This window comes from Scomber japonicus, chromosome 8 (genome assembly GCF_027409825.1).
Source record: "Scomber japonicus isolate fScoJap1 chromosome 8, fScoJap1.pri, whole genome shotgun sequence".
Classification (NCBI taxonomy): domain Eukaryota; kingdom Metazoa; phylum Chordata; class Actinopteri; order Scombriformes; family Scombridae; genus Scomber; species Scomber japonicus.
In genome coordinates, this window is record NC_070585.1 from 22,952,543 (window position 1) to 22,979,077 (window position 26,535).

General features: G+C 37.8%; 1 protein-coding gene across 1 annotated transcript in view; it reads left to right on the forward strand.

Moving 5' to 3' along the window:
- The window catches only part of diaph2 (diaphanous-related formin 2), a 360,718-nt gene that overhangs the window by 115,317 nt on the left and 218,866 nt on the right, over positions 1–26,535 (forward strand). The window contains exons 9-17 of the mRNA XM_053324402.1: positions 84–153; positions 862–998; positions 4,338–4,446; positions 6,992–7,102; positions 8,631–8,743; positions 12,081–12,197; positions 17,015–17,133; positions 18,289–18,353; positions 19,682–19,786. Of these exons, the coding sequence (XP_053180377.1) occupies positions 84–153; positions 862–998; positions 4,338–4,446; positions 6,992–7,102; positions 8,631–8,743; positions 12,081–12,197; positions 17,015–17,133; positions 18,289–18,353; positions 19,682–19,786 (946 nt within the window). The remainder of the gene's footprint in view (positions 1–83; positions 154–861; positions 999–4,337; positions 4,447–6,991; positions 7,103–8,630; positions 8,744–12,080; positions 12,198–17,014; positions 17,134–18,288; positions 18,354–19,681; positions 19,787–26,535) is intronic.

The window sequence follows — 26,535 nt, forward strand, 5'->3', positions numbered from 1 at the left end:
ATGTCCTCTTTTCTTTTTCCGTCATTTTTTGCTCGTTTCATGTAATCAGAATATTCTTTTCAATTTCCCCCCCTTTCTTTCAGGCAAGAGAATATTGATAAACGCAACCAGCATAAACTCATCCAGTGCTTGAAGGCTTTCATGAACAATAAGGTTTGTATGAGTCAATGAAAAAAAAGCTAATCCACTCAATTGATCCATTAGAGAAATAGCTAATTTAATGTAAGTATGACTGCACGATGAAATGATATGACTTGGATACAAGACACTCTTTGTAAATTTATATTAAACATCTTAAAAAAAAACAAAAAAAACAAAAAAAAATAAATCTTAATAAGAGCTCAAATGACCAGCAATCCAAAGCTGATTTGACTCTGGTGGATGATGATGACTGGGATAATGGGAAGCTAATTTTACCATTTCCAGCCCACAGTCTCAGATATTTTAATTATCCTTTTTGGGAAGGTCTGGCTCATTTCTCAAAAGTGGCACACATTTCAAGGATAGATGAACTATTGATATTCCTACTCTTAGACTTAATCCCCACACGTGGTCATCTTTACCCACGCCTTCAGTTGTGGGGAGACTAAAAGGTGCAGGAGACTATAAGTACTTGTCCCTATAGTCCTGTCCTGAATTGAATTAATTCATCATCCTCTCCATTTTCTCCCATGGCCTCGTTGTCCCTCCTTAAAAGAAAATTAAGGCTAACTATAACTTGCGTACATAAGAACGTTTTTGTATAATTCATTTTTTACTTGAAGTGAGAGTTCTCCAGGAATGCAAATGCTCTCATTAATTTATGCCCAATGGACCTTTTTACTACCCACTCTCCTCACTTTCATTGTCATTGTCTCACAGTATGGATTACAAAGGATCTTGGGAGATGAGCGGAGCCTTTTGCTGCTGGCACGAGCCATTGACCCCAAACAGACTAACATGATGACAGAGATTGTCAAAATTCTCTCTGCTTTCTGTATTATTGGAGAAGAAAACATGTAAGTAATTTGTCGCACTTGTTGTCACACATCCTGATCTTGCAAATGCATTTTCTTTGTCATGTCAACATTAAATCATCTGCCCGTCCACTCAACATGTAAATGATCTCAGAGTATTAAGTAAAAAAAGGAGTTTGTCACAGTTAAAGGGTCAGTTCACCTAATTGGGAGCCTCAGTTTTATTTGCAGAGTTTTGAGATATTTGCCACTGAGACATCCTCTGCTGCTGCAAGACAGTATGTGTGAATAGAAATCCATTTTTGATGCCCAGAAGTGTGAAAAAAAACACCCCCTCAAACTCTCTCCAGGAAATAGTCTCCTGATTGCTCAGGATAATCCGCCAACCTTGCTGTGGACAGTTTTCATTGGACTACAATTTTCTACTAGAGACATAGTCTAGAGCTCTATTGACAGATACAGTATCTCAAAACATTTACAGCTAAAGCTAAAACTGTCTGCAAGGCTAGATACCACAAAGGGTAAGTGGGACAGTATATATTTTTTGTGATTTGGGTGAACTGACCCTTTAAGTACTTTATCCCAGCCTCCATTCAAACTTGTAAACAAGTTTTCAGTATTCAAAGTTGAGGAAGAGGAACATGTGCCTATCTTTCTCAGTAAATCACTGCTGATATGGAAACAGCACAACACTGTTTCAAAATTCTGACTTATGACAAAAAAAAAGAAGATATGAGCTGTCTTTGCTACGTTTACACACTCTGTAATGTTTCTGAAACAGCAAGAGCTAAAGAGACGGCTGGCATGTGCTCATAAAGAGATAGCAGCGCATGCATATGTTTATCCACTGTGTGCACATACTGTATTGCACTAACAAATGAGCTCAGAGAATATAGAAATCTGGTGGGTTACATGGTCACTTGATGCAGTTTAGTCTGTTTAATTTGTTGAACTACCCAGTGTAGTTTGCCACGGACACACAACCTGGGTGACAGCTTATAAATTGGATTTAGGAGAATGTTTTTTATTGTTTCCCACAGGGCCAGACTAGAATAACAATGGCACTTCAAAGTCTGTGTGTACTATGCAGTGGTGGAAATAAACAAACCCACAAATTCTGTTGGAGAAGCTCAGTTCAGCAGAGAGTCTCACATCTCTGACCATCCAAATAGGCCAGGCCTTTATATGGTTGTAGTTCTAACCCTACCTGCAACTGTGAATGGTTTCTAAAATGATTTTCTGTTTTCTGAATATCAAGAAGTATGAATGGTTCGATTGTAGATAATTGAATTCAATCCATTTTACATATCAAGATCATTTTTATTTATTTTTCAGTATTTCTTTATTTTTATTTTTAAATCATTATATTCAGTAACCATTCCTTAGAAACTGTATATGCATTAAGCACACATTAATAGTATTGTGAGATTATTCTTATTTGAAGAAAATAAAGGCAAAAACAGCAAAACCATATAAAACCTGTTTTATTATAAAGAAATAACTTCAATTATTGTCTGTAAGTATTTACAACATAGAGCATAAATCTATTCAAATACATGTCATATGCTTTAATGTTGACCTACTGGAGGGACTATGAACATACCACATTAAACTATGTCTACATCTTTAATTGTAATTATGATGTAGTTCATGAGGTATCTTCTAGTTTTGAGTAAAACAAGAATGGAAGTTTCATATGTCGTCACTAAAGAAACTGTTGTTTTATGTAAACAGGTGATTAGTTTAATGGTGTTTTACAGTTTACACAATGTTTATACGAGCCTTGCAGTCATGATTATTCAGATTCAACACACTTTTAGAAAACTTTTTTAAATTAAATCTAAAACAATGTTACAATACCTTATTAATGACGCCAGATTGTTTCAGTTTCATCATAACTTTTTCTGATTGGTACATTTCAATTGGAGTAATCTATGATTAATGCATTGTGCAGCAATTACAACAATTCCACCTAAATGAAATCCCTGAAATCACTTTTAAATCTCAAACTCTTTATTTTATTTCTTGCACGTAAAAACATATGCACATGCAAATACAGTGTCTTTAAGCAGGCACAGGTGTACAAATAGAACAAATTTCGCTCTCTCCTCACTCAAGAATAGGTTGAAATAAACATGGAGAACTTTGCAATGATCATAGCCCGACATTCAAACGATCATGTCCCGTAGAAATGACAGTTAAAGCAGCTGAGGCGTCACTTTCTCGCTCAGAAAACTTCTCTGCCAACCAGTGTTGTGACGCTGGCTCATGTTCAACACCCACTTCAGCTGACAGCATCAAAAGGGAACACGACAAGTTAAGCAGATCTATCTTGCCTGTTTTGAAGCGTCGTTTGAACTGGATTTAAAGCTACTCAGTATGCGGCTCCCTGTGCTTGACTGTGACTTTCTAACCTCTATCACAGAGCATGGCCATTCCATTTATCTCTGTGTCAGGCTTACTCCACACATACAGCCCTTTTGGTCAAACACATGATCTCCCTTTGCTCATAAAGCGACTACTTGAAAGTAATATTTTTATTTCTTCAAATAATGCGTGTGATCACATCCAATATACACATATGTATTTGCTGATCCATACAGCTAACATTTCAACTTTTAGTCTCGTCTATTTACTTTTTTATTAATTTACTTATTTATTGGAACAGCACGTGGAACATTTTTAAAGCTGAGAGCTCTTTTGTACTCAAGGGAGTCAGAGGATTGAGGACAGTAATGCTTTTCAGTTTCTCTATTCATAAAGGCAAATGAAATGTGTTCTTGCAATGACAGAGAGACCACCTGTTGTGAAATATTGTGTTTGCAGATTTGCGTAAGACATCAATTTACTTTTATCACAGTCTTCTGTGCATGTGTGTGTTAAGCACAAAATGTATCTGTCATTCACAATTTACAAGCTGGAATTGTCCAATGCTCTACTTAGCCAAGCTGCCTTGAGCCTCTGCAAACACTTTAATTTGCTTAACTTTTCAAAAGGTGTATTTACACATTAGCCAGTCCCTACAATAATTTGCACCCTTTCTCACCCAGCCAAATACACTTTACCACCACTGCCTTGACAACTAAACATATTTGCAATAAAATCCTGTTTTTTCTAACATCACCTTAGTAACAGCTCAAAATTGGATACTGCAGCAATAATAGAACAGATTGCATACAAATAGATGGAAAACAGGGACAAGTGTCAGGGTGACCAAACACTGGCCGAGTAAATGTCCACAACAGCACACAAGGGAAGATAAGATATATGGTGTTTGAGCTGAAAAATTTTGAGTAAATGTCCTGTCAGTGAGGTGATAAACGTGTTTGTTGACTTTTGTGTTTGCCTTCTCTTTGTTCTTTCTTCTTTGTTTTCTTCCAGCCTGGATAAGATTCTAGCTGCAATGACAATTGCTGCAGAGAGGAACAATAAAGAGAGATTTGCTCCTATAGTGGAAGGACTGGAGAACCATGAGGCCCAGCAGCTCCAGGTTAAAAATCCAACACACACACACACACGCAAATAAACTGTTAACACCACTAATAATGATGCCTTCATTACATTACCTTCTACCACAGAAACCACTATATAATTCTATAGTACTGCTCTCTGTAATGCTGTTATACCCATTTTGTAGTTTGCATTGAATAGTCTTATGCACTGATTCATCCTGCCCACAGTGGGTAGAAACCTGGCACAATCCAGTGTCATTCCCACAAATTCTGTTTTGTCATGGAGACCACGTTTGATGCCAGACAACACTGAAATTGACATATGTGTCACTGTGGGGCCCATTGTACCCCAGCCTCAGCTGTCTTAATACATGTGTTTTTCCTCTGCCTCTTTTCCTGTCTTTGCGTCCACTTGTCAACCCCACAGCACCTTGAGCACATGATGGCACATTATCACTGGTCTATTGAAATGAACCCAGAGCTCTTCATTGCCAGCTCTAATCAAAAACACCTGCTTCACTGAGCACCTTTACATTTTTCTTCCTTTTTTTTCTTTTTTTTTTTTTGAGTTTTATTGCTCAAAGTTCCTCTAAGCTTTTCGTCATTTTTCCTTTCTCACTTGTTCTCCTTCTTTCGCTGCTTTGCTCATTTTTTTCTCACATCCTACAAATACTTCTCCTCGTGTTTTCCATGCTGCTGTCAGGTTCAGTCTCAGAGGAATTGGTGTGAAAGGGCAACTAAAGCACCATACCTGTCTTCATTTTCACTAGTTTCCCTCAGTAGCAGTAAAAAAAACATAAGACTGCAATAAAAAAAAAGCCAAAAAACAACTTAAAACATGTTTTTGTAAACCGAAAAGCAGGTAATTACTAAAGGAATTACTTTTTTAACTGCAGGGATTGTGAAGTCATGTAGGAAAAAGTCATGAAGGAAACTGATGAGGCGGGTGGTGGAAGAGAAAATAGATATTCTTTTATTAGGAGGCTGTTGTTTATCCTTTACATTTTGCCATTAATGAAATGAAGCTCTGCTAATTGTGAAGTAAATTAAAATGCTTTGCTGATGCAGGGGGTTCAAGGAAATTAATAGACTTTTTATCCAAAACCTGCGATGGGCTGTAGAACTAGACTTTGCTAATGTGATTAAAATGTGTTTTGCTGTAGTTCAGGCTACGCTCCTCTGCTGAGCATGAGAGAAACTCAGCGTTCCAACTTTAAAACCATCCCAGCAGTGCCACTTTTAATTATGGTGTTTGGAACTTCCCTATGGCACCACTACAGCTTTCTAAACCCAACATAGATAATGCCCCTGCCCCTGCCCCCACCCAAACCACTTCCCACTTCCCATGGCTGAGGTATGTTTGAGGTGCTTGATGTAAGTAGCAATCTGCATGCAGGAGAAAATAAATAATTCTTCATGAGCTGCATGGCTTTCTTCACTCACATGACTTCTGTGAAGATTTGGTGGGGTTTCTTTTATGTGTCGGGCCTCTGATGGAGCCAGTGAAATGTCAGCTTTCAGTGCACGGATCTAGCTTAGAGGCGTACAGGCTCTTCTGTAATGTGGAGAAGTCAGCCATGTTTTCGGTGCCTGACACTGGTGGCACATACTCAATGGCGGTACATCCCGAACTGAAGAAAGCTTTCCCATGGGAATGTACAGTATCTTATATCTGTATCTCATAGCAACGGCCCAGCTAACGGCACACAGCTACAGCAATACATGAGTTTGTTGTCCCCCTGCTACAACAGAAAGGCAACAGAAAAAAAACCCAATAATGTTCATTTCAGATAGTTTTTGTTCTGCTTTTCGCCATGAAAAAAGCATATATGATATATCTAATTATATACATTATATAAATTATATATTGCAATTGTGGATTTCTGCAGATACATAAAGATTCATTGAGGTTTACCTGTGAATTTGGTATTGAATGGAAATATTAGGCAATATAGTGTTAGGATAAAACTTTAAACCAGGTTAAAAAAAAAAGACCTAGAGAACCACACAGAATAAGCATTGTTATGGATCTTATTAATAACACATACAATAGTATAGGGTCAAGGTTTGAGAAGACAACTCTTCACATCATCCATGGGAATCCTTCAGCCTGCTATTGATTGTCTGTCCAAGGAAAACTGTCTTAGCCATGCCTTGCTCCCCTGAAACACCTTACTGCTCATTATAATTCATCACCGATTTCCTCTTAAACCTCTTCCCGACCAAACACACACACACACACACACGCACACACGCACACACACACACACACACACACACACACACACACACACACACACACACACACACACTCTCTCTAAGGTTTTTTCCTCACCAGTAAAATCATTCATAATGCACATCTAATCAATAGATATACCATACTTGTACTTTCTTCGCTCTTCTGTCTCTCTGTCCCTCTCTCTCTCTCTGTCCTCACCGTTGCATTGTCTGTTATGTAGTTTTGTTTTGGAGAAAGAAACAATAATATAGCAAATAATCAGGCAATCCAAAACATATATTTCTTTTTTCAAGGCAAATTTACAATAACATTGCATCATACTGACATGTTTTTCTATGCCACAGGTTGCTTGCATGCAGCTGATTAATGCCCTGGTTACCTCTCCGGATGACCTGGACTTCAGGATACATCTACGCAATGAGTTTCTAAGATGTGGCCTCAAGAAGATCCTACCTGTGAGTTATCATAATTTGTGGCAGCACATGGTTAGATTATTCACAAGTTCCTATTCTGACTTTGTGAGAGTTTGTGGCTCAAGTACTTTCTTCCTATGTCAGTTTAATTCAGTTTGTTTCTGTCACAGCACTGTACTGCTTTAGTATTTATGTTACAACCATGTATCTTATAATACATTCAGACTCTGCTTAGTAAATCAGTGGTATTACAGTATAACGCATTACAGCTTGAATGTATGCTGGGTAAGTGTACGGCATTGATTCAATTAAACCACATTTAACTGATTTTACTTTCAACATTTCCAGTTTTATGTGACTGCTTTACTTGAAAATGACTGCAATATGGAGTCGATTTGATTGTGTTTGTGTTTCTCATTCAAACTAAATAATCCTATCATTAAATCCACATATCTCTTCACTAGATTTGAGAAGGTAATTTGTGTTAATTAGTGACTTAAATTCATAAAAGCTGAACTTGTCACATGACACAAATGACACAAACAACACAATGTTTAATTATTATTGATTTAATTAGTGGTAGTAGTGGTTGAACCTGTTGGAGTAGTAGCTTTTCATGTCAAGTGTGATGCAGTGCCGAGCACCTCATCACAGAAGTCTTCCTGGCATCATTTTCAGCAAGACTACGCAGCTTCACATGAGGCAAAGGCAAATGAACTCCAACTCATCACTCAAGCTCTCATTTGTAGCGAGTGGGGTGAATGTGTCACAGAGCCAGTTGTTAATAAGTTATCCCAGCTGCTGCTGTTGATTATTACTGTCATTACTTAAATCATCTTCAATTCTGCCCCCTGATAGGGAAGAGTCTCAGTGTACAGTAATTTATGAATGCCACGTTGACTGCTTTTAATGCCGACATTCAAACTGACACTCTTTCATCTAATTATGAGTTATGCTCTGGAGTCAGCGTAGCTGTTGGCAAAGAAAAAGTGAACTCCACTAAAAAGAAAGCGCAATTTGTTTTGTTCTCATAGTCCTTGACACATGTATTTGGCCCTCCTCCTCTGCTGCTCCCCTTTTTTGTGGCATTACACACCTCCCTAAGAACCGATGTTGCTTAAGACAGATGGTACACCCAAAAAACAGTGCAGGGTGATTGATACCTGCAGAAATTGGGTTACATTTGGCCCTGTCTCCATCAGTAAACTCCACTGCCGGTGATTCATAGAGAAGTGGTAAAGAGCACCCCTGGAGCCTCCTGTGGCTGGAACAGGTGTTCAGGAATATGTAGTGTCTGGAATACCTAGGGAGAGAGTTTAGGGCATCTCAGTCCCATGTTCTGTGCACAGCTGTAATGGGTCAACTTTATAGATTTTCACAAAAGCTCTCGTTAATAGTAATATATGGGAGTCTAACAAAATTACAAAATACAATGAAAGTAGTACATGGTAACTGGCTATATTGAAATTTATCTTTCAGGTGCAACATATGTTTATCATATTTTACTTTGCCAGATGACCTTTTGCATAACTTCACATTCTCAGCTATCTACTGTTTGTCTAACTCACAGGAGCTAAAAGAGACAGAGGAGCTAGACATCCAGCTGAAGGTGTTCAATGAAAACAAGGAGGAGGACTCTATCGAACTCTCTCATCGCCTGGATGACATCCGTGCTGAGATGGAATATCCTTTTGTCCTGCCTCACTGTGAATATACAGATGAGTAGATCTGCAGAACTGGCAGCAAGATATGAATGTATATTGTGGGTTTGGTCAAGCTTTACAGGCTAAAGCCCCTCATGGCTTGGTTCATTAGAGGGGGATTTGAGGATCCGGAGCACAATATCCAGCTCCATCTCTCACTAGGTATACTAGGTAAATAACCCTGTCGTCTTAACCTCCCACTATTTCACTCTTCGTTTTATTTACTTTCCATCTCCTCTCCATTTCCTCTCCTTTACTCTTCCTGTTCTTTGTCTGGTATTGCTAGGTTAAGTAGGACTGTTGTAAGAGGAAGACATCAAGCAGAAATATACTTTTCTGTTCTTACCATTAACTATGCACAGTGGACAATTAAACATTTTATGTGGAGGCATATTATATTATATGGTCAGGGTTTCTACTGTTTAAGTATTATCACTTCTTGTCTTTCTGTTCTGTTGGAAATGTGAATTTTCTCCTCCAGCTCCCTAGCAATGTCCACTTAACTCCAAACACGCAGAGTAGAACTTAATAAGGTGAGCAGTAATTTAGTCCATAGTTGGAAACTTCTTCAAGCATCCCAGGGAAGAGCCTTTTTAATAATTCACAAATCTTCTCTAAGGCTATGTATGAATGGCTGACATTGTGAGCAGACATACCAGACGCTGACATTGTTATGCAGATGTTCATTCCCTCAACCTTTTTCTTCCACCAAATCCCACAGTTCTAGTACTGACACAAAGTGCTCCTTTGAGTGACAGTTTCTGTTGACACATGTAGGTGAGGGGAGGAGGGTGTGTGTGTGTGTGTGTGTGTGTGTGTGTGTGTGTGTGTGTGTGTGTGTGCGCGTGCGTGTGTGCAGAGAGAAGATGGAGAGAGAAAAAAAGTGCACTTGGATTAATGATGTGCTTGAGCAGGTTCACAAATGAGAAGGCCCAATGTTTGTTTCCAAGGACAATGTGGTATTGATCTGCAAGCTCAGAACATGATTCGAATACCTAGCCTACCCCTTTGTCCCTTTGTCGGCATAGCAATACCACGTATATGCATGATATGACGCAGGTAGTAGTTCTACCACCTGAGCATTGCGTGTGTCTTGTTTCTCCTAGCAGTTTCATGAATATTAACCTGGAGAGGCTCGTCTCCTCTGTGTCCGGCCCAGGTCCAGGTGCCGAGGAGGTGACTCCAGGCCACTTATACATATTAATGAGCTGAGGAATGGTGATTGATTGACCCCACCACTGACTGGCCTACATCACACTTGACTGCCACTCATGTTTATTCATTATTTGGAGAGAGAAAGTAAAGAGAGAGAGACAGGGAAAAAGAGGGAAAAAAGGGGGTGTCATCGAATGGATTGGCATTCTACATTAGGTTTATGTCTGCAGCTTAGTGATAGATGAAGCTAGTTGGATACTTTCCCAGTCTGAGCTCCTTCTCATGTCCTCTCAAATGCTGCTGTGGTGAGGCTATAATTGAATCTCACAGGATTGGTAATTCTCCTAGGCTTCATACTCGGCTAATACAAGGGAGGAAAATGATTCTTTAGAGAAGCCTGTATTCCCATCCCTCTCTTTCTAAAAGTTTGATATGGGATAGGAGTTTAATTACAGACATTGTTGAAATTAATAGGAAAAGTGTCAAACAGTATTTAAGATAATTGATCTGCTCCAATTGCAGCGGCTGCAGATTGTTTTGCATGCATTATAGCATGGGAAATGGAGAATGCAATTAAGTAATTTTTTTTATTATTTTTTATTAGAGGGCATAAATTATCTAAATTATTGACACTCTCTTACAGAGTCATCCTTCATTAGCTGTTGATGAATCCTGACATATAATATTAGGAAACAAGTACAAGCCTTGAAAACATATTAATCTAATCTTTGTTTGCTGAATATTTTGGATATTTGACTATTTTATATTTTATTAGTGTATCAAAAGATCAGGTATGATAACACACTTGAATCCTGAATCCTCAAGCTCAGTCTAACCTAAAGTCTTTTTAAAAAGTCATATTTTCTGTACTGATGGCAGAAGGAAGGGGAATGACATTATATATTGAACGTGTCATTTTGCAGTCAATATGCTTCACTATGTAAATATTTCAGCACACATTGTCAAAATCCACTCTTCATGTTATGATGGCAATCATCTTTCAGAGCTTAACAGTGTACTGTCTACTTAGTCCTCTTTTTTCCTGCATGTGTGCACATATTTGAGAGGCTTATTCAATTTTTTCAAACAAGATGAGTCTGTGGGGAAATCCTGCTTTCTCACGCAAACAAATTAAATATGCTTCAAATCATTAATTTTTCTAGTTACTTTATTACTTAGAGCTGCACTTTTTAACATTATTAGAAGTTTTGTGTGGATTTAATATTTGTAAAATTAACATTGTAGTACAAATCAGCTATTTACATATATCATTTTGCTATGAGTTATAGTGTTCATCTGATCCTAAATGTTATAGGTTATATTTCTCTTTCATGGTGTTTGATCCTGTGCTTTCAATATCAAACATGTTGTGCTTCTTTTGATGAGAGTCACATTGGACACAAACTTTATAAAGCAATCATACTGAGCCAATAATTAAGAAACATATGTAGAACATGAAGTTTAAACATGGAAGAATGAAATATAAGACAGTTGGATTTAGCATCTGTTTTATATGTCAAAGCCATCACTATTTCCTCTTGAGGAAAGCAAACATAAGACACATAATCAATACCTTTTGCAAATTTAATAACATGAGTTTTTGCTCCTGAGTACATGTCAGTTTTAATCTTAGAACTAAATCTCGGCAATATTTTTGCTCTACAAATGATTGGCTCCCCATCATTCTTGCCTTAAACATTCAAATCTGTGATTTTTTCATGCAATTAATTTCCTGTATCTTGAAAGGTTCAGAGTGACAGGTAAACCGGAGGGAGCATTCTTTATTGCCAACCCACCCCCTCAAGTTAGCTGTTTACATTGTCTTTGCTCCCCTGAGAGAAAATGGATAAGAAGAATCACATCTGTGTTTGCTTTTGCACAATGATGCCTGTCAGAAAACTTGAGGTGAGGAACTGGGTACAAATAATAATAATAATGATGATAATAATAATAAAAAAGGAAAAAAAACAGCTATGAAGACAACAAGAAGCAATACAATTAAATTGTGTATAGAGTTATTCAGTGAACATAGAATGCATTTGAATAATGAACTCAAATTGGATTTCTTGTCAAGAAGTTGATCATAACAGTTCAACTGAGTCAAGCTATGAACTATGAAAAGAACTGGCATAAAGTTGTTTTTCTTAACTTTACTTCTGCACTGATATGAATGAAGTCTACCATCTCCTGTCCAATATGGTGAAAGACACTGGGTCAGAGACCTACTTCCTGTCAATACTTCAACACCTATTGCTCATCAGGAATGATTATTACATCAGGTAAGTTCTGTGTGATTTTTTACATACCACTAATGTTTTATTGACAGATTACCTTGTGATGCTCTCTGTCAAAGTGTTTGATAGTCTAACTTTAGTTTTTTTATTTACATATTTGAAAGACTGAACTTATTTTGGTCATAACATAGAGGAAGTAGTGAGTGTTTTTTTTCCCATGACCAACATATATTGAAGACTAAAGCCAGGTTGAAATTTTCTGTGTGCATTGATGCTCCCAAAAGTAAGAGACCTATTGATTTTTGAAGGGCAAACCTGAGCAACCATTATATACTTATAAACTCTTCTGTAATTGACTAGAACTTTGCTTGTAAAAGTAACATCCACAGGCTTCCTTTTTTTATTCACTAATTAATTTACTAATGGTTTACCTTTCAGCTTTTCAGAGGTATTTCATTGCATTTCGATGACACACTGAGCCAATATATGCAGCTCTCAGCTATGCAGAATTCTGGAGTTTCATGTGTAGCTTGGCAAAAGGTGAAGATGAGCACAAAGTCTGAAAAACAGCAGATGTTGTATGGAGGAAACGCATTGTTGCACTGACTGTTGTGGGATGTGTCCAAACTCCACACTTCATACTAATTGTATACAGTATATGCAACAAACCATTCTTTATAGTATACTGTAAATAGTATAGTTGAATTATTGGCATTTAATATACAAGAAATGAAAATACTTATCTATACCAGCAAGAAATTATGCAACATCAAGGCAATCAAATTGTGTCTTTGGACTGTCACTGCCAATTAAACATGGAGACGGCATTTTTTTCTTTTCTGTTTGTTGGGTTAGGGTAGGGTTAGGGTTAGCTGTAATACCACATCCATAATTTGTTTAATTTTTTCCATCAGTGTGCCGCTCCTCCATCAGTGCATTGCATCTTAGGAGAGTGTTGACAACAGCACAGTAAAAAATCAAGCTTTTTCTTCGTATCCATACTGACATTTTTGAAGATATTTTATTTTGGCATTTTCTAGTGTTAACACACTCAAACATACTCAAAACCTCCTTAGGATTAGTGTGTAGTATGGATCTGGGACACAGTGTAATGGCGCAGTCAGTCAAAAATATTCTTCCCATATATGTCTATGGGGAGCGGGATGAGACGCATTTCATTCTTATTTTATAACTGAGTGGCAAAATAATAAAGGCAGCAGACAAGAACAGATGCCTCAGTGAGTGTGAGTACAGTAACAGAGGATAATGACAGTAAAACAGTTGATAAAATGCTTTATACTGTACAAGTGTTGTCGCTAGAGCCCCACCCTCCCCCCCATCCCCTGCTTTTGGCCTCATCACGTGATTTTGCTGTGTGGATTTTGCTCTGACTGCAGCTTTACTCTCTTGAATTTAGGGCCATACTCAACTTGCATGTGGGTGGGGTTGGGTGCAATCTGTTGTACTTGTGACCTTATCCATTTTAGTGTTGAAATGTGCATTATACTGTAAGCCACCACTAGTTGACAGTGACAAGATTATTAGCCCAGGTACAGGTACTCATTCACAAAGAAAGTTTAACATGTCTTTGTCTAAACACACTGAAGTTGAAAAACATAAATTATATGAGTAACAATATAGTTTTGTTACTTGAATGTATTATGTTATTTTAAAGCTTTCTACTTTTCCTTTAAAGAGCAAATATGTCAGTCACTGGGTGGGAAGGCTGCCACTCCTCTGAATGGAGTGACACTGATGAATTCACTGCTGTGTCAGACCTTTTTGTAGAAATACAACTTAAAAAAAAAGGAAGTTAGGAGATGGAGGGAGGATGAAAGAAGGAAGATGAATTTACCATAGACAAGTTGCTGTACCCTTGGAGTTATGAATAATGTATTCCTCATCTATTCGAAGGAAGTGAGAAATAGATTTCACATTAACCAGCTATAGCCACGTCCACCTCGGCTCCAGTGTCCGTGTTCCCCTCTGTAAGCCAGCAATAAGAAAGGATCAGTACCAATGCTCATAAAAACTGATGTTCTTTTTAAACACAATTTTATACGTTTGTGAAACACTTTTTCCCCTTTGGCCTCTATCACAGCTACAAGGGCAAACTCACACATGTGTACCAACAAACACTAGAAATGCATTCTGACTGAGGCATTTTATTCCCTATTCATCATTGTTGTATGAGTTAGAATGATGGAAGATGTTGTACTACAGTATATACAGCCATTTTCAGAAGATACAATCGTGTCAGTCTTTGCTCATAACATTTCCATTTTTGCATGCTGTAGATAAAATTGGGTGAACATGAAATAGTATAGTATAGAAATAGTATTTCCAAGACATGAAACACAAACAGAATTAGGAATGATGTAGTAGCAGTGCATAATTCCAGTCAAATAATTTACTGGTGTCAGTGATAGCTTAGGTTTTTAACAAAGGACAACACATAATGTTATATATTCCATAATATATATAATACTCCGTCATAAGTAGACTTGAGGTTGTATTTTTTAGAATTGATCATACATTTGCTATAATAATGATAATAATAATAATAATAACAACAACCTTAATATTATAATAACATGGTATGTAGTGCCCTGACTGTTTAAGTGCTGTGTCTAATGTCATTCCTTCTAACACAACATTAGTTGTTGCTCTCCCCTCCGGGGCTTGGTTTATTTTTGATAATTAATCTCTTACTGCAAGCCTAATGAATGGGAGCACATCAAACCCACCCAGTAAATATAGAGCAGATCTGCTCTTTTGGAGCCTGGTGATATGGGGATTACACTGGTTATGTGGAGCAGAGCTGGATCAAGTGGCTGGGGCTGTGCTGAACTGCAAGCTATCATTGGAAGAAATGAAGGTGCCAAAGTAAAAGAAGAGGTGGGAAATGATGCAGGGGACATATGCTAGCTTCTGGAGCCCAGCCCTGCCCACTGTGGAGGGGCATGACAGTTCTGGGTCACTCTCTCCATCTCTAGTTATCTCCACCCAGCCCCTATCTGCTTGGTGGTGGCGGAGGATGGAGGACGAAGGGAAAATAGGGCGGCTTATTGAGATAATAATGTGGTGTACATTGGTGACAGTTGTAAGCCGAGTGCCACAGTGCTTAAGCCATGCAGGGCGATGTGTGAGCTTTCACAAGCTTGTTCCAATCATGAGTGGGCGAATCCGCCAGCTCAAGCTTAATGTATGGCATTTCATGCTTTCAAAACAGTGCACCTAAATGCTGATTTATTCGTGTTTGCTTTGGCTCAGAATTTTGTGTTCTTTCATATTTCTGTTCATAACATGATGTGGCCTGTCCACCCACAAAGTACCAGCAGAACATAGCCTTTGAATTTATGGGCAACGGTGAGAGTCAAAGCCTGATAAACTTCATCCTGTTGGCTTTTGATAATAATAAGTTGCTGTTTGTCACGTGTGCTCCTTTTTTTTACTAAGAGACAAAATTATGTATATATGTATGTATGTTAGTTTTAAACAAAATTACCGCATCTGAACACAGACACTTTGTTCACACTTGTGTCTCCTAAAATCAATTATTACATTTTAGGAACATTAGTGCTCTTTCCTCTTAATGCCTTCATGCACAGCCAAGCAGGCAGTCTTTGATCAAACTTTGAGCTCCTTATCTTCATCAAAGTTGTTATAAAATTTCAGACTTTTGGGCATCTCTCTGACTTTCAATTATTATCATAGATCTACTGGACAATCTCAGGAATCTTAGCAGATTAGACTTTCTTTAAATTAAAGGGGAGTGTGTGCACAGTGTTGCATGTATATTTGTAGTTTGGGACTCATCGAAGAACATAGCCTCGGCTCTTTGCCCTCTAGGAAGTGAATTGCCACTAAAAAAGGGGATAAAAGGAGCTGATGTGATTATTGACGCAGGAGCCCGTCTCTCCCCAGCTGCTGATACTGTACTCCTCCTAGAAGTAATGTATTCATCCTGCTCTGCCCCCACTCAAAATTTCACTGAGCTGTACCACAATTGCGATTTCCCAACCTTTCACCCAAATTGCAACAATTAGTTGGTCACACCCACATGCGCATTCCCAATTAGGAGATTATGCATTTATTATTTATTAGGGTGTTATTCCTCAGCATCATCAAAGTTTGGTTTTCCTTATCCAGTCCCTCAATTTAAATTAGAATTTAAAATGTAAATTGAGCCTTTATCTGTAGAAGAATGAAAACAAGTTGTTTTTGTCGAGAATTTAACATCAACTTCTGGTCAATGTCATGCTTAGAAAATAATTATTTCTCAGGTTGGAACTCGGCTTAAGCTGGCATTGTATTTGCTAAATGTCATTTGCAATTAAAGTTGATAATGTTACTGAGAAAAGGTCACATACCAACCTGTGTGGCGAAATGGTCTCTCCGGCTGATTCTAACATCCTGCTCGATAACACCGAGCACTCAGTCACACTCCTAACCGGCTGACATGTTTTCCCGGTCATTGTGCTTTCAATTACACACATTACACTGATTAGATTTACATTTCAGTTTTTATGGTTGCTCTAATTGGCAGAGATGATTGCAAATTAGGAAAGAGGGCAAGCATAGCCTTGGCCACCGTCTGTCACCTTGAAATGGACAGACTAACACAGACTTGGGTTCTGTGTGCCCATTAATCTGCTAATTTCATGATCAGGGTGAAGCAAGTGATCAAATTTAATAGGGTGCCTATTTTCTCTAGCGGCACCCTTTTTGACATGGCATTTTGTGACCTCTAGCTTGGATAAGGGAATCATTTGTGGTTAATTAGCCTTGTAGAGTTTGTGTCACTCATATCTTTCTGTGGCTTGTCTAATTGCTCTGCTTTATGTTTCCTGACCTCTCAGGCCTCAGTACTACAAGGTGATAGAAGAATGCGTGTCTCAGGTGGTCCTGCATCGCAATGGGATGGACCCTGACTTTGGCTACAGTAAACGATTGGATGTGGACTTCACCCATCTGATTGGTACCTTTTGAATTACTTTATATTGTTTTCACTCACTCATTAATTAATCAAATGTGTTGGCATAAGTTTAAATGAGTTAACATAACAATGGAAGTTTTTGGCAGAATATGATTGAAATAATTCTCCACATCTTTCTTTTTTTTCTTTTTTAAACTGCAGCAGGAGGTTTATCACTGATGTGGCTAAAAATGTTTTGATACCACACAGTCATTCTCATTATCTTTCCAGATCCCCCAGAGCTTTTTCTGACAAACACCTCCAGTGGCTTGACATATAAGATGGGGGTCATCTTATTATTAATGAATACATTTATATCGAGTGAAATGAGTACAGTTCATCCAGAATGATCAGTCAGTAAGAGTATTTGTCAGCTGTGTTTCTGGAATCATGAAGAAAAACATCTATTTGCACTGCATCACTAATGGAGAATGATTTCAAACAGAGAAAATAAATAAATAATGCCACTTTGTTTTTTTTCTCTGTTGTGTCAGTGACAGTTGTGTGACTTTCTAACAAAGGGTCATTAAAAGTTTCTGAACCTACCCGCAGAGGACTGGTGCAAGTTTTTTCACTGACATAGCTGAGATTTAATCAGTTGATAGAAAACTTTCAAGGATGTGTTTTGTTTAATTCACACAAAATACATGTGTAATTAGATGGCATCCACAGGGGTTTTGAAAGGTGTCTCCTCTGCACTATCTTTTCTTTTTTTTGTTTTGTTGCTTTTGTCGCATATTCACATCGGAGTGTTGTTTCCTAATAAGAATGCATTTTTCAGAGGAAAAATGTGTTGCCTGATGTGTGATGTAACAGTATTTTACACTTAAAACTTGCACTTACTCTGTCCTTCAGCTGTGTCATTTGTACTGTAACTTTAAAGTATTGAATTTTCTAAATACATTAAGATACTGAACATTTTGGGCTTTGTCTCTCTTCTCCACGTTCTATTCAATGAGATTTTCCCATTTTATCACATGTAAATATATTTGATATATTAAAGCCATTCATCAGTTTTTAAGGCCATCTTAAGCTTTTTTGCTTTTTTTTAATGTCTCAAAGATGTCTAATTGTTAATCTCACATGAGGAGCTAATGATGCATATTGCACTCAAAAAAGTCTGATAAATCTCATGCTTGTTCCTGTTTTGTCTTGCAGATCAGTGCGTAGATAAAGCCAAAGTTGAGGAGAGTGAGCAGAAGGCTGCAGAGTACTCCAAAAAGGTGAGACATTAATCACTCCAACAGCCCCCTTGGTTGGCCGACTCCCATCAGGAAAGTTTTTTCTTCTTCAGAGCTCCCAGGCAAGCTATTGATTTTCCATGCTCTGATCAATACCTGGCTGTGACGCTACATGATCCGTATCAGCATTACAAGAATCAATGCCGATGTTCTGATGTATATTTGTACACAGTGTCAGGTTGGACTGAAGTTATGTGCAGGTGTTTTGCATATGTAATATATAGTATAGTAAATACCTCAGACAGCAGAAACCCCATAATGCAGAACTTGAGGATAAACCATCACAGAGGGAAAAGCCCCTGCATGGCATCATGTACCACCGACAAAATAAGTGGCTGATATCAAGAAATCCTGCCAATGGCTGGAAAAGGCTGGACTGAAAGACAGCACAGAAGCACTAATCATGGCAGCACAAGAGCAGGCACTTAGTACAAGATCAATAGAGGCGGGGGTCTACCACACCAGACAGGACCCCAAGTGCAGGCTGTGCAAAGATGCTCCTGAGACAGCATATAGTAGCAGGGTGTAAGATGCAGGCAGGGACAGTGTACAGAGTACATTTCCTGTAAAATCTTTACAATAAAAGTCTCCTGTTTAAGTTTTTAATATGAAGCGGCAAAATCACGAAATGTTGAATTTTCATTGGCAGTAACTTATCCTGACTTTGATATGACTGACCCTCGACAAGCTTCTGGAAAGTTAGCCAATCAGAAAAGAGTGGACTCATTGGGAAGGGGGATTAAAGAGACAGGAGCTAAAACTACCTATTAAGAGACAGATTGGGAACTTTTGGGGCTGTATAAAAGGCTAGTAGAGGATAAATTAGCAGGTTTTTGAGCTGTGAACCATGCAAAGCCAGTCTAAAGCTACCCCTGAATAAAGATATAAAGCTGGAAATGAGCATAATAGATCCCCTTTAAGGAGCATCACTACCACTGCCTGGCGACACCAAGGGGGTCCTGGGTATGTTTTTTCTTAAGAGTCCTGTCCCACCAGCACACTGTGTACCCTGCTGGGCAGGTGAAATTATTGTAGAGACATGGCTTCTTTTCTGCAAAGGTTAGATCCATCAACATACATAAAAGCCATGCCTGAAACAAAGACAAAGGACAACAGGGTTTTAGGGCCATGAGGGCTATGAATAGAAATCGGCCAGAGAATGTAAGATAGCGTGTTCTGGTGTCTCTTGATGTGCCCTGTGGTCATTCTCTGGAGACACCCTGCCGCTCACCAGCCTGTGTGTGTGTTTACATCTGTGTACACATGTTTGTTATGTGCACATACCCATACTTGTTTCTCTTTTCCTGCAGTTTGATGAGGAGTTCAGTGCACGGCAGGAGGCTCAGGCCGAGTCTCAAAAAAAGGAAGAGAGAATCAAAGAGTTGGAGGGAAAGATCCAGGCCCTGGAGTCGCAGGTAAATCCATAAACAGAAATGTCTGAGAATTCCAACTATTCTATGAAACAATGCTATATTCCCCCAGTGATTTTTGTTTTTTTTTGTATGAGAAATCTAATGTCTAGAAGCACTTTTAATCAGTTTGATTCAAGTAAGAAAAAAAACAACTGGGAATCTCAACCTGAATAAACATCGTCTTAAGAACACAGCACTGAGATGTAAAAGCACAGAATGAAAAATGGCTGATCTGGTAAGAAGGATACCTTTCCACCCCACTTACAGATGTGCTGCTGCTTTAAGCGGGAGTTATCATCCATGCAAGAACATTTGATTTGATAAAGGGTCAATCTCCTTAAGTTGTAGCTCTTTATATGGGTGAATTGCTCCATTGAAGCTTTTCCTATGTAATTCTATCATCGCAGAGATGGATTGCATTTCTTTTCCTGGCGTCGACATCATTTCTTCCCAGCCAAACCCCCCCATTTTGAGCACAGAAAATGACTACTATTTCCCCCTTAACCCAATTTCAAACACTTCAGTACTGCCTTGGGACAAAAGGGCAGTTTCCCTACCTGCTTAGGGAATTTAATATAAACCAGCATTGAAGGATGGTATGGCTACATCTATCAGATATTCCTATTTTCTTTTAAACATTCATCTGTGGTTGCTCATGTTGCTTTATGTGGCACTATCTGAGTGATAAAATGCACCTACATATGTTGTTTATGTACTTTTATGTCAGTCCTCAAGCAGTCCACACCAAATGCTGTTAGATTGTGCTACAAGCTTTGGCCCATGTCTTAGCCAAAGTTACTCAATGTTTTTCTTCCTAGAGCTTTGTGTGTAGGTCTCAGTCCTTCCCTTCATGTGCCTGAGTGCAGTGGTCACCACTTGTTACCTGCATTTGTACCCCAAATAGTTCATCACTCATTCCAATCCTGATTACTGCCCGCCCACTTTAATGAGGCCATCAGAATCTGAGGCTCTTCTCCACCTGCTTTACCTGCTCCCCGTTTATCTCCTTTACTCTCTCCTTCTTCCACCTTCTGTCAGAAATGAATGCATCAGACTGAGTTACCTTTGGTTGCCCTCTTTCCCTTGTTGGAGCTTTTTATGTTGTGTTTCCAAGTGTTTTCTTCCCTATATTACACCCTCTCCTCACGCTCCCCTGGCAGGCTTCTGTCTTTTGAAGACTGACTGACTGTGGTGCATTAACAGGTAGTGTAGAGTAGAGAAGCCCTGGAGAGTCAAACACTCTCTTCCTCTGTTTGTCTGAATGTTCCTTCAAAGAGGGGTTACTGCTGGAGAGCTGCACATCAACACACATTAACCTCAGCAGGGAAACATGTAATTTGTTTGGCAGAGACTTGCATGAATGTGGCCATAAAGACTTCAGAATATACTGTGTCTTGACAGTGCCAAAATGGACCATACTGCTACATATACAGTGTATGCATAGGGTCACACTTAGTGGTGAGCATCTACTGTAATGTGGTATCCAAAATTGAATTTTGCCTTTCTTCCATATGCCAGCAGCTTACAAGTAAAACACTTTGTAAAGCTCTTAATTATAAGGGTTTCTACAGAATAATCTTTACACTGAATTGATTATTTTTGTTTTTTTACTTGCCCATGTTTTAAAAAAGTGTACTTAATATTCACAATTTTAATTACAGTTTAGTATTAGTTTAGTAAGTTTTTTTCTTTCTTTTTTCATCTTAAACATGCGGTGCAATTCCAAGTTATATCCTGTTTTTCTTTTTTGGCAAGTTGTTCACATAAAACCGCTCAACTGCTACCTCAAGCATTGAACAAAACAACAGTGTCATCCTCTCTGATGGTTGTGAGTCTGCTACTTGAGGAAGACTAGGCTGAAAGAGTGTGTTTTGCAACCTAATCCACGTTTGACACAGCGCTGTAGAAAGCCATTAACTGTGAGAGAGCAGAATCTTTAAATCAGTGTGAGGACACGCATTCAGTTTGTCCATCAAAGCTGCTGTGCTATCACATGGTGTTTTGCTGAATATGAATGAAGTGGGAGCTATAACCCTAACCTTTCATCTCACAGACAGAATAGCTGTCAGATATTAAAACACATGCATGCCTGAGTCGCTTCTCCTCACCTTGTTTGTGAACCAGCACATTTAATGAGAGTCTTTCTCAGGGAACTTTGGCATTGTAACAAGCAGCCTGTTTGATGTGTCTGTTTGATTATCCACCAATTGAGTTGAGTGTAGGTTCTGCCTGTAAACATCAACAAAGGACACAGAAATCACAACAAGTGGAAATCATCCACCCTTCCCCAAACCTTTGCTTCCAACCATTCAAGGCAAAAAAGGAAGCTATTCATTGAATTGGCTCCGGATGTGATGAATAATGTAGCACTGCAGTGGTACATTGGAGCACTCTGCGCCATCACATTAATAGGTTTTAACAACCTGGCGGTCTTGTAGCTGACCCAGCTTGGCCCCAAGAGGAGCTGGAGGTGTAGTAGACCACTTTCTCTCTTTTTTACTGCCAGTCTGCCTTCCGCCCTTTCTGATTACAGAATTTGACTCAACTGATAATGACAGCAGAACTCACAGAGTAGTCCCTATTATAATGTGATGGAGTAGACTCCGTTATTAAGCCAAAACCCCACTGCTAAATTCAAAACCCAAAACCCAAGTGTCATACTTTACATGCTTCGTTTCATCTGCCTTTCTTAGAAAGCAGTGCAAACTATACTTACTGAAAATCTGTTTTTATTTTTTCCTTTAAAGCTAAGACATGTCAAAGTCTAACTCTAAATACCTACGGAGATCAAATACAACTTTTCTTTACTTAAAATATTTCACTTTACAACAATTTTTGAAAATTCTTGCAAAGTGAAAGTTCTTATTTAATTTTCCCCATGAAAGTTTCCATCTTCTTTACCATTATACACATTAAACATTTAGTTATCCACATTCCATAGTAGGGATGATTCCATATTAATATTACATATCAGTTGTTGTTGAATATGTTTCATCCTCTTTCTTTTGGCTAGGTCATACAAAGTGAAATATCAAAGCAAAATAGGTATATTTCTAAAACAAAGACTGCACAGTGAAATCAATGCCCATCACACATCTAAGAGTGTTAAACTGGAATGTATTTTGCTATGCGAAAGGGAACAAAAAAAACAAAGCAAAAAACATGGTAAATGGAAGAAGGGTTTTGAAGGTCTACCAACTGTCAGTGATGCTGTGCCTTGTTCCTTTCATGCTGCAGTCAATGCTCTTCCCTGATGTCCTTTTGAAGATAGATTACATCTTGTTTTAGGTGTAAAGTACAGTACACTATGCCTTTTGCACATCAAATAGCTCATTCAGACAAAATGGGAACATAATACTGTACTTCCATTGTCATTTACTGTGTAAGGGACATCCTCTTTTTCCTGCTTGCTTCTCTTGTGAGTACTATACCTGTTGTTGTGTACTAGTGTTCCTCTTCTCTGTCTATCTAACCCTCCCCCATTTGTGCCTCTCTGTTGCCCTCTGTGTCTGTTGTGACTTGTGGGTTCCCATGGTGTGCCTGGTGTGTATGTGTGTGTTGCACAGTTAACTATTGAAAAAGAAAACCTCAAAGAGGCTCAGAGACTCATCAGGGAATTTGAAGCCAAGGTGGGTGTCCTCTTTGCATGTGTGGTCCTTGACATAATCTCACATTTAATCAACTGGAAATCCAAGTTATATATTAAAGGAACTTGCCTGTGGTACTTCAAATCATTCATGATAAAATTCTCAAACTGATTATATAACTGATCATTGGTCTCCTATGCATGGGTGTTATCTTAATAGTGTGCATTGCATTTTAAATATCATATGTTTAATGTGACGTGCACGAAGGGTTTTTCAAACTATTATACTTTATTTATTATGTAGTGATTTACACCGATTTAATGTTATACTTGATGGAATATTTTGACTCTTTAAATTGCCAATTCTTGAAAAAATATGCTTCAGAAAATGTACAGATTTAATGTATTTATTTCATTAAGCCAACAAATATAGAAGAGTTGGAAGCTATTGTGAACTCCATATTGGTGTTTAATCACACACATCCGGCTTGTTTAATGCAATTTTCATAAGTAAACACTGTGTGATTGAATTCCTCTATCAGAGATGAGATTAGGGCATAGGATCAAATCACATAGCATTCCGAGTTAATTACCTGCCACACTGACCTCCCCATTGAATCCAGAATACTATGAACCCAAATTGGATGGGTTAGATTTCATTTTCACCTGGTACTTACTTTACACAGAGTTCCAGATGGGCTCTTAAAAATAAGATCCTCCAAAAAGCAGACATTGATAAGTCAGCAAGAAACACCGCTAGTAAAATTTACTTTACATGCGTATCACTGTTCTTGAACTGCTGTAGCAATGAATTTTTCCCACTGTGGGATCAATACATTTATCTTATCTTATCTCGTCTTATCTTATTAAGAACCAACACAGATGAATTAAAAGTTGACTGGAAAGAGGATCTTTGAGAGGTCTTACAATTTTTCTATTTGTCTGCACAGTGTTTTATGTATTTTGTCACATTATTATGGCCACTTTCATATAAAACACAGTATTCCATCTATAAATGGGAATGCTATTGTGTATAACATATGTGTTTCATACAAAACATGTATGGTGTACTAAATTACAATGAAAAGCCCTTACTGAATCATACGAGAGCATAATTCTGCCACCATGACCAAAAAAAAAATGCTCAGTGTCTTTTTGTAATGAGAAAATGTTCTCGACTCAACACCATCCTTTTCATGTAATTAGTAGTTTAATGATATAATGACCAATTTATTCAGATTTAACAAGAACATTTTTTGAAATTAAAACATATCACTTTATCTTGTTACACAACATGTTCTTGTTATTTCACAAAATCTTCATATATATAAAGCAAATTAAACAAACGTTTCTTGTTACAACATATGTTGGTAAGTTGTTAGGACAATAAACTTCCAAATGTCATGAAAACAAGAAAAAATCTAATCAGTGCCTCTAAGTTTTTAAATCCTGTCATAATGTAAAATATTCTCGTATTAACATGAAAAGGGTCGTGTTAAAAGGAGAAAAGCTTCATATTGTAATAAGAAACCGGGAATTTAGTTTTTGCCATAATGGCAACGCTATGTTGTTGTATAATCAATATACAAGTGACCATTACCATTGAGGACAAAATACATATTCATTATACATTTTACAATTTATGGGCTTTTTTGGGTTGTTTATTTTTATACCATTGCTCCCAAGGGTTTTGTGGAACACTGGGCTTATTATTATTGGGTAGATCAGAGAGTTAGAGGGAGAGAGGTAGAAAGAAAGATAGAGACTCAGAGGGACTCTCAGTATGGACACAACTGTGCTCTAATTTAGCAGCTAATTTGCTTCCATTCTCTCATATTAATCTTAAAAGAGAAAACAGGCCACGGAGGGCTTGAGATTGACAGACATGTAATCATTGGATGTGGATTTCCACTGAAGATCTCTGGGCAATTTGTCTAAGAAGCTCCTAGCAGAACACCTATTTAATTCCAGCCCTAATAAACAATCTGGCTATGCCATTATGTAATGAAACACTATGTAATGTCTTTAAATATGAAGCCAATCACACTTTATGGACACAATCAAGTGACTGGGGAAAATGCACATAGTGGGGAATTGGTTTTGGAAATGAGAAGTACAAGTGGAGATGCTTATTGGTAAGAGCAGACATCTAATCAACTCCAAATATCAGATTCTGTCTAAGCTTGGGTGTCTGTAATTGTTGTATTTGCATAACTTTTTTTTCTCTAAAACATTTTTCTATTAACATTGTCACAGACTATCACTGACTACCTGTTTATCTGGCATGTGTGATAGTGCAGACATGTCAAAGGACTGCAAGACTTCTTCTTATCAGTCTGGGGTCTAATTACATCCCTGTCTACCATTTAATAGCCTGCCGTTGTAAGAACTCATGACGACAACTTGATGGGAAAACATTCTTATCTTTTATAAATTAAAACTGTAGTCGTTCACAGTACTTTCTCCAACATTTGTTTATTTGTATTTACATACATGTTAGAGGGATTTAATGAAAACAATAAGCCAACCTTTTGAGCCATTGATTCCACAATTACCAGGAGTTTTCAGTGTTAGGTAAATGTATTTTATGTAAAGGTCTATTGATACACATGAGATACATTGCCCTTCTCATGAAGACTTAAATCCCATTTGGAAATAGTATATAGGAATAGACTTACTCCAATACTATGAATATGATTTACATATATACAGTATGTTACAATATGTAATTAAAAACTCTTGTATTTGCATTTTTGTGAGTAAAAGTAAATATAGTAAAACATAGATCAGTGTTTGATTGTCATAAGTACAAGAGATGCTGATTTAAAGTTTAACTTTTAACATTTCAGACAAATATTGATATTGTAATAAGGTGTAAAACTATCACTAATCGCAATCAATCTCATTCCACTCAGTGCGTTATGACGGCCGTGATTTGAAATTTAGACATCTATGTTTTGATACTAATTGAAACAGTCCTTTTTTTGATTGAGGAGTTTGCTTCATTTGCTGATTTTGAGCATGTTGCTATAAAACCCCTTTTGTTTTCATTTGACAAGCTAATTTGATTAAATACAATAATGTTTTCCAAATTCTACTGCTATTCAAGGTGATTTGCTTCCATAAAAGACACAATGAATTAAATCAGATATCTGGTCAAATGAAA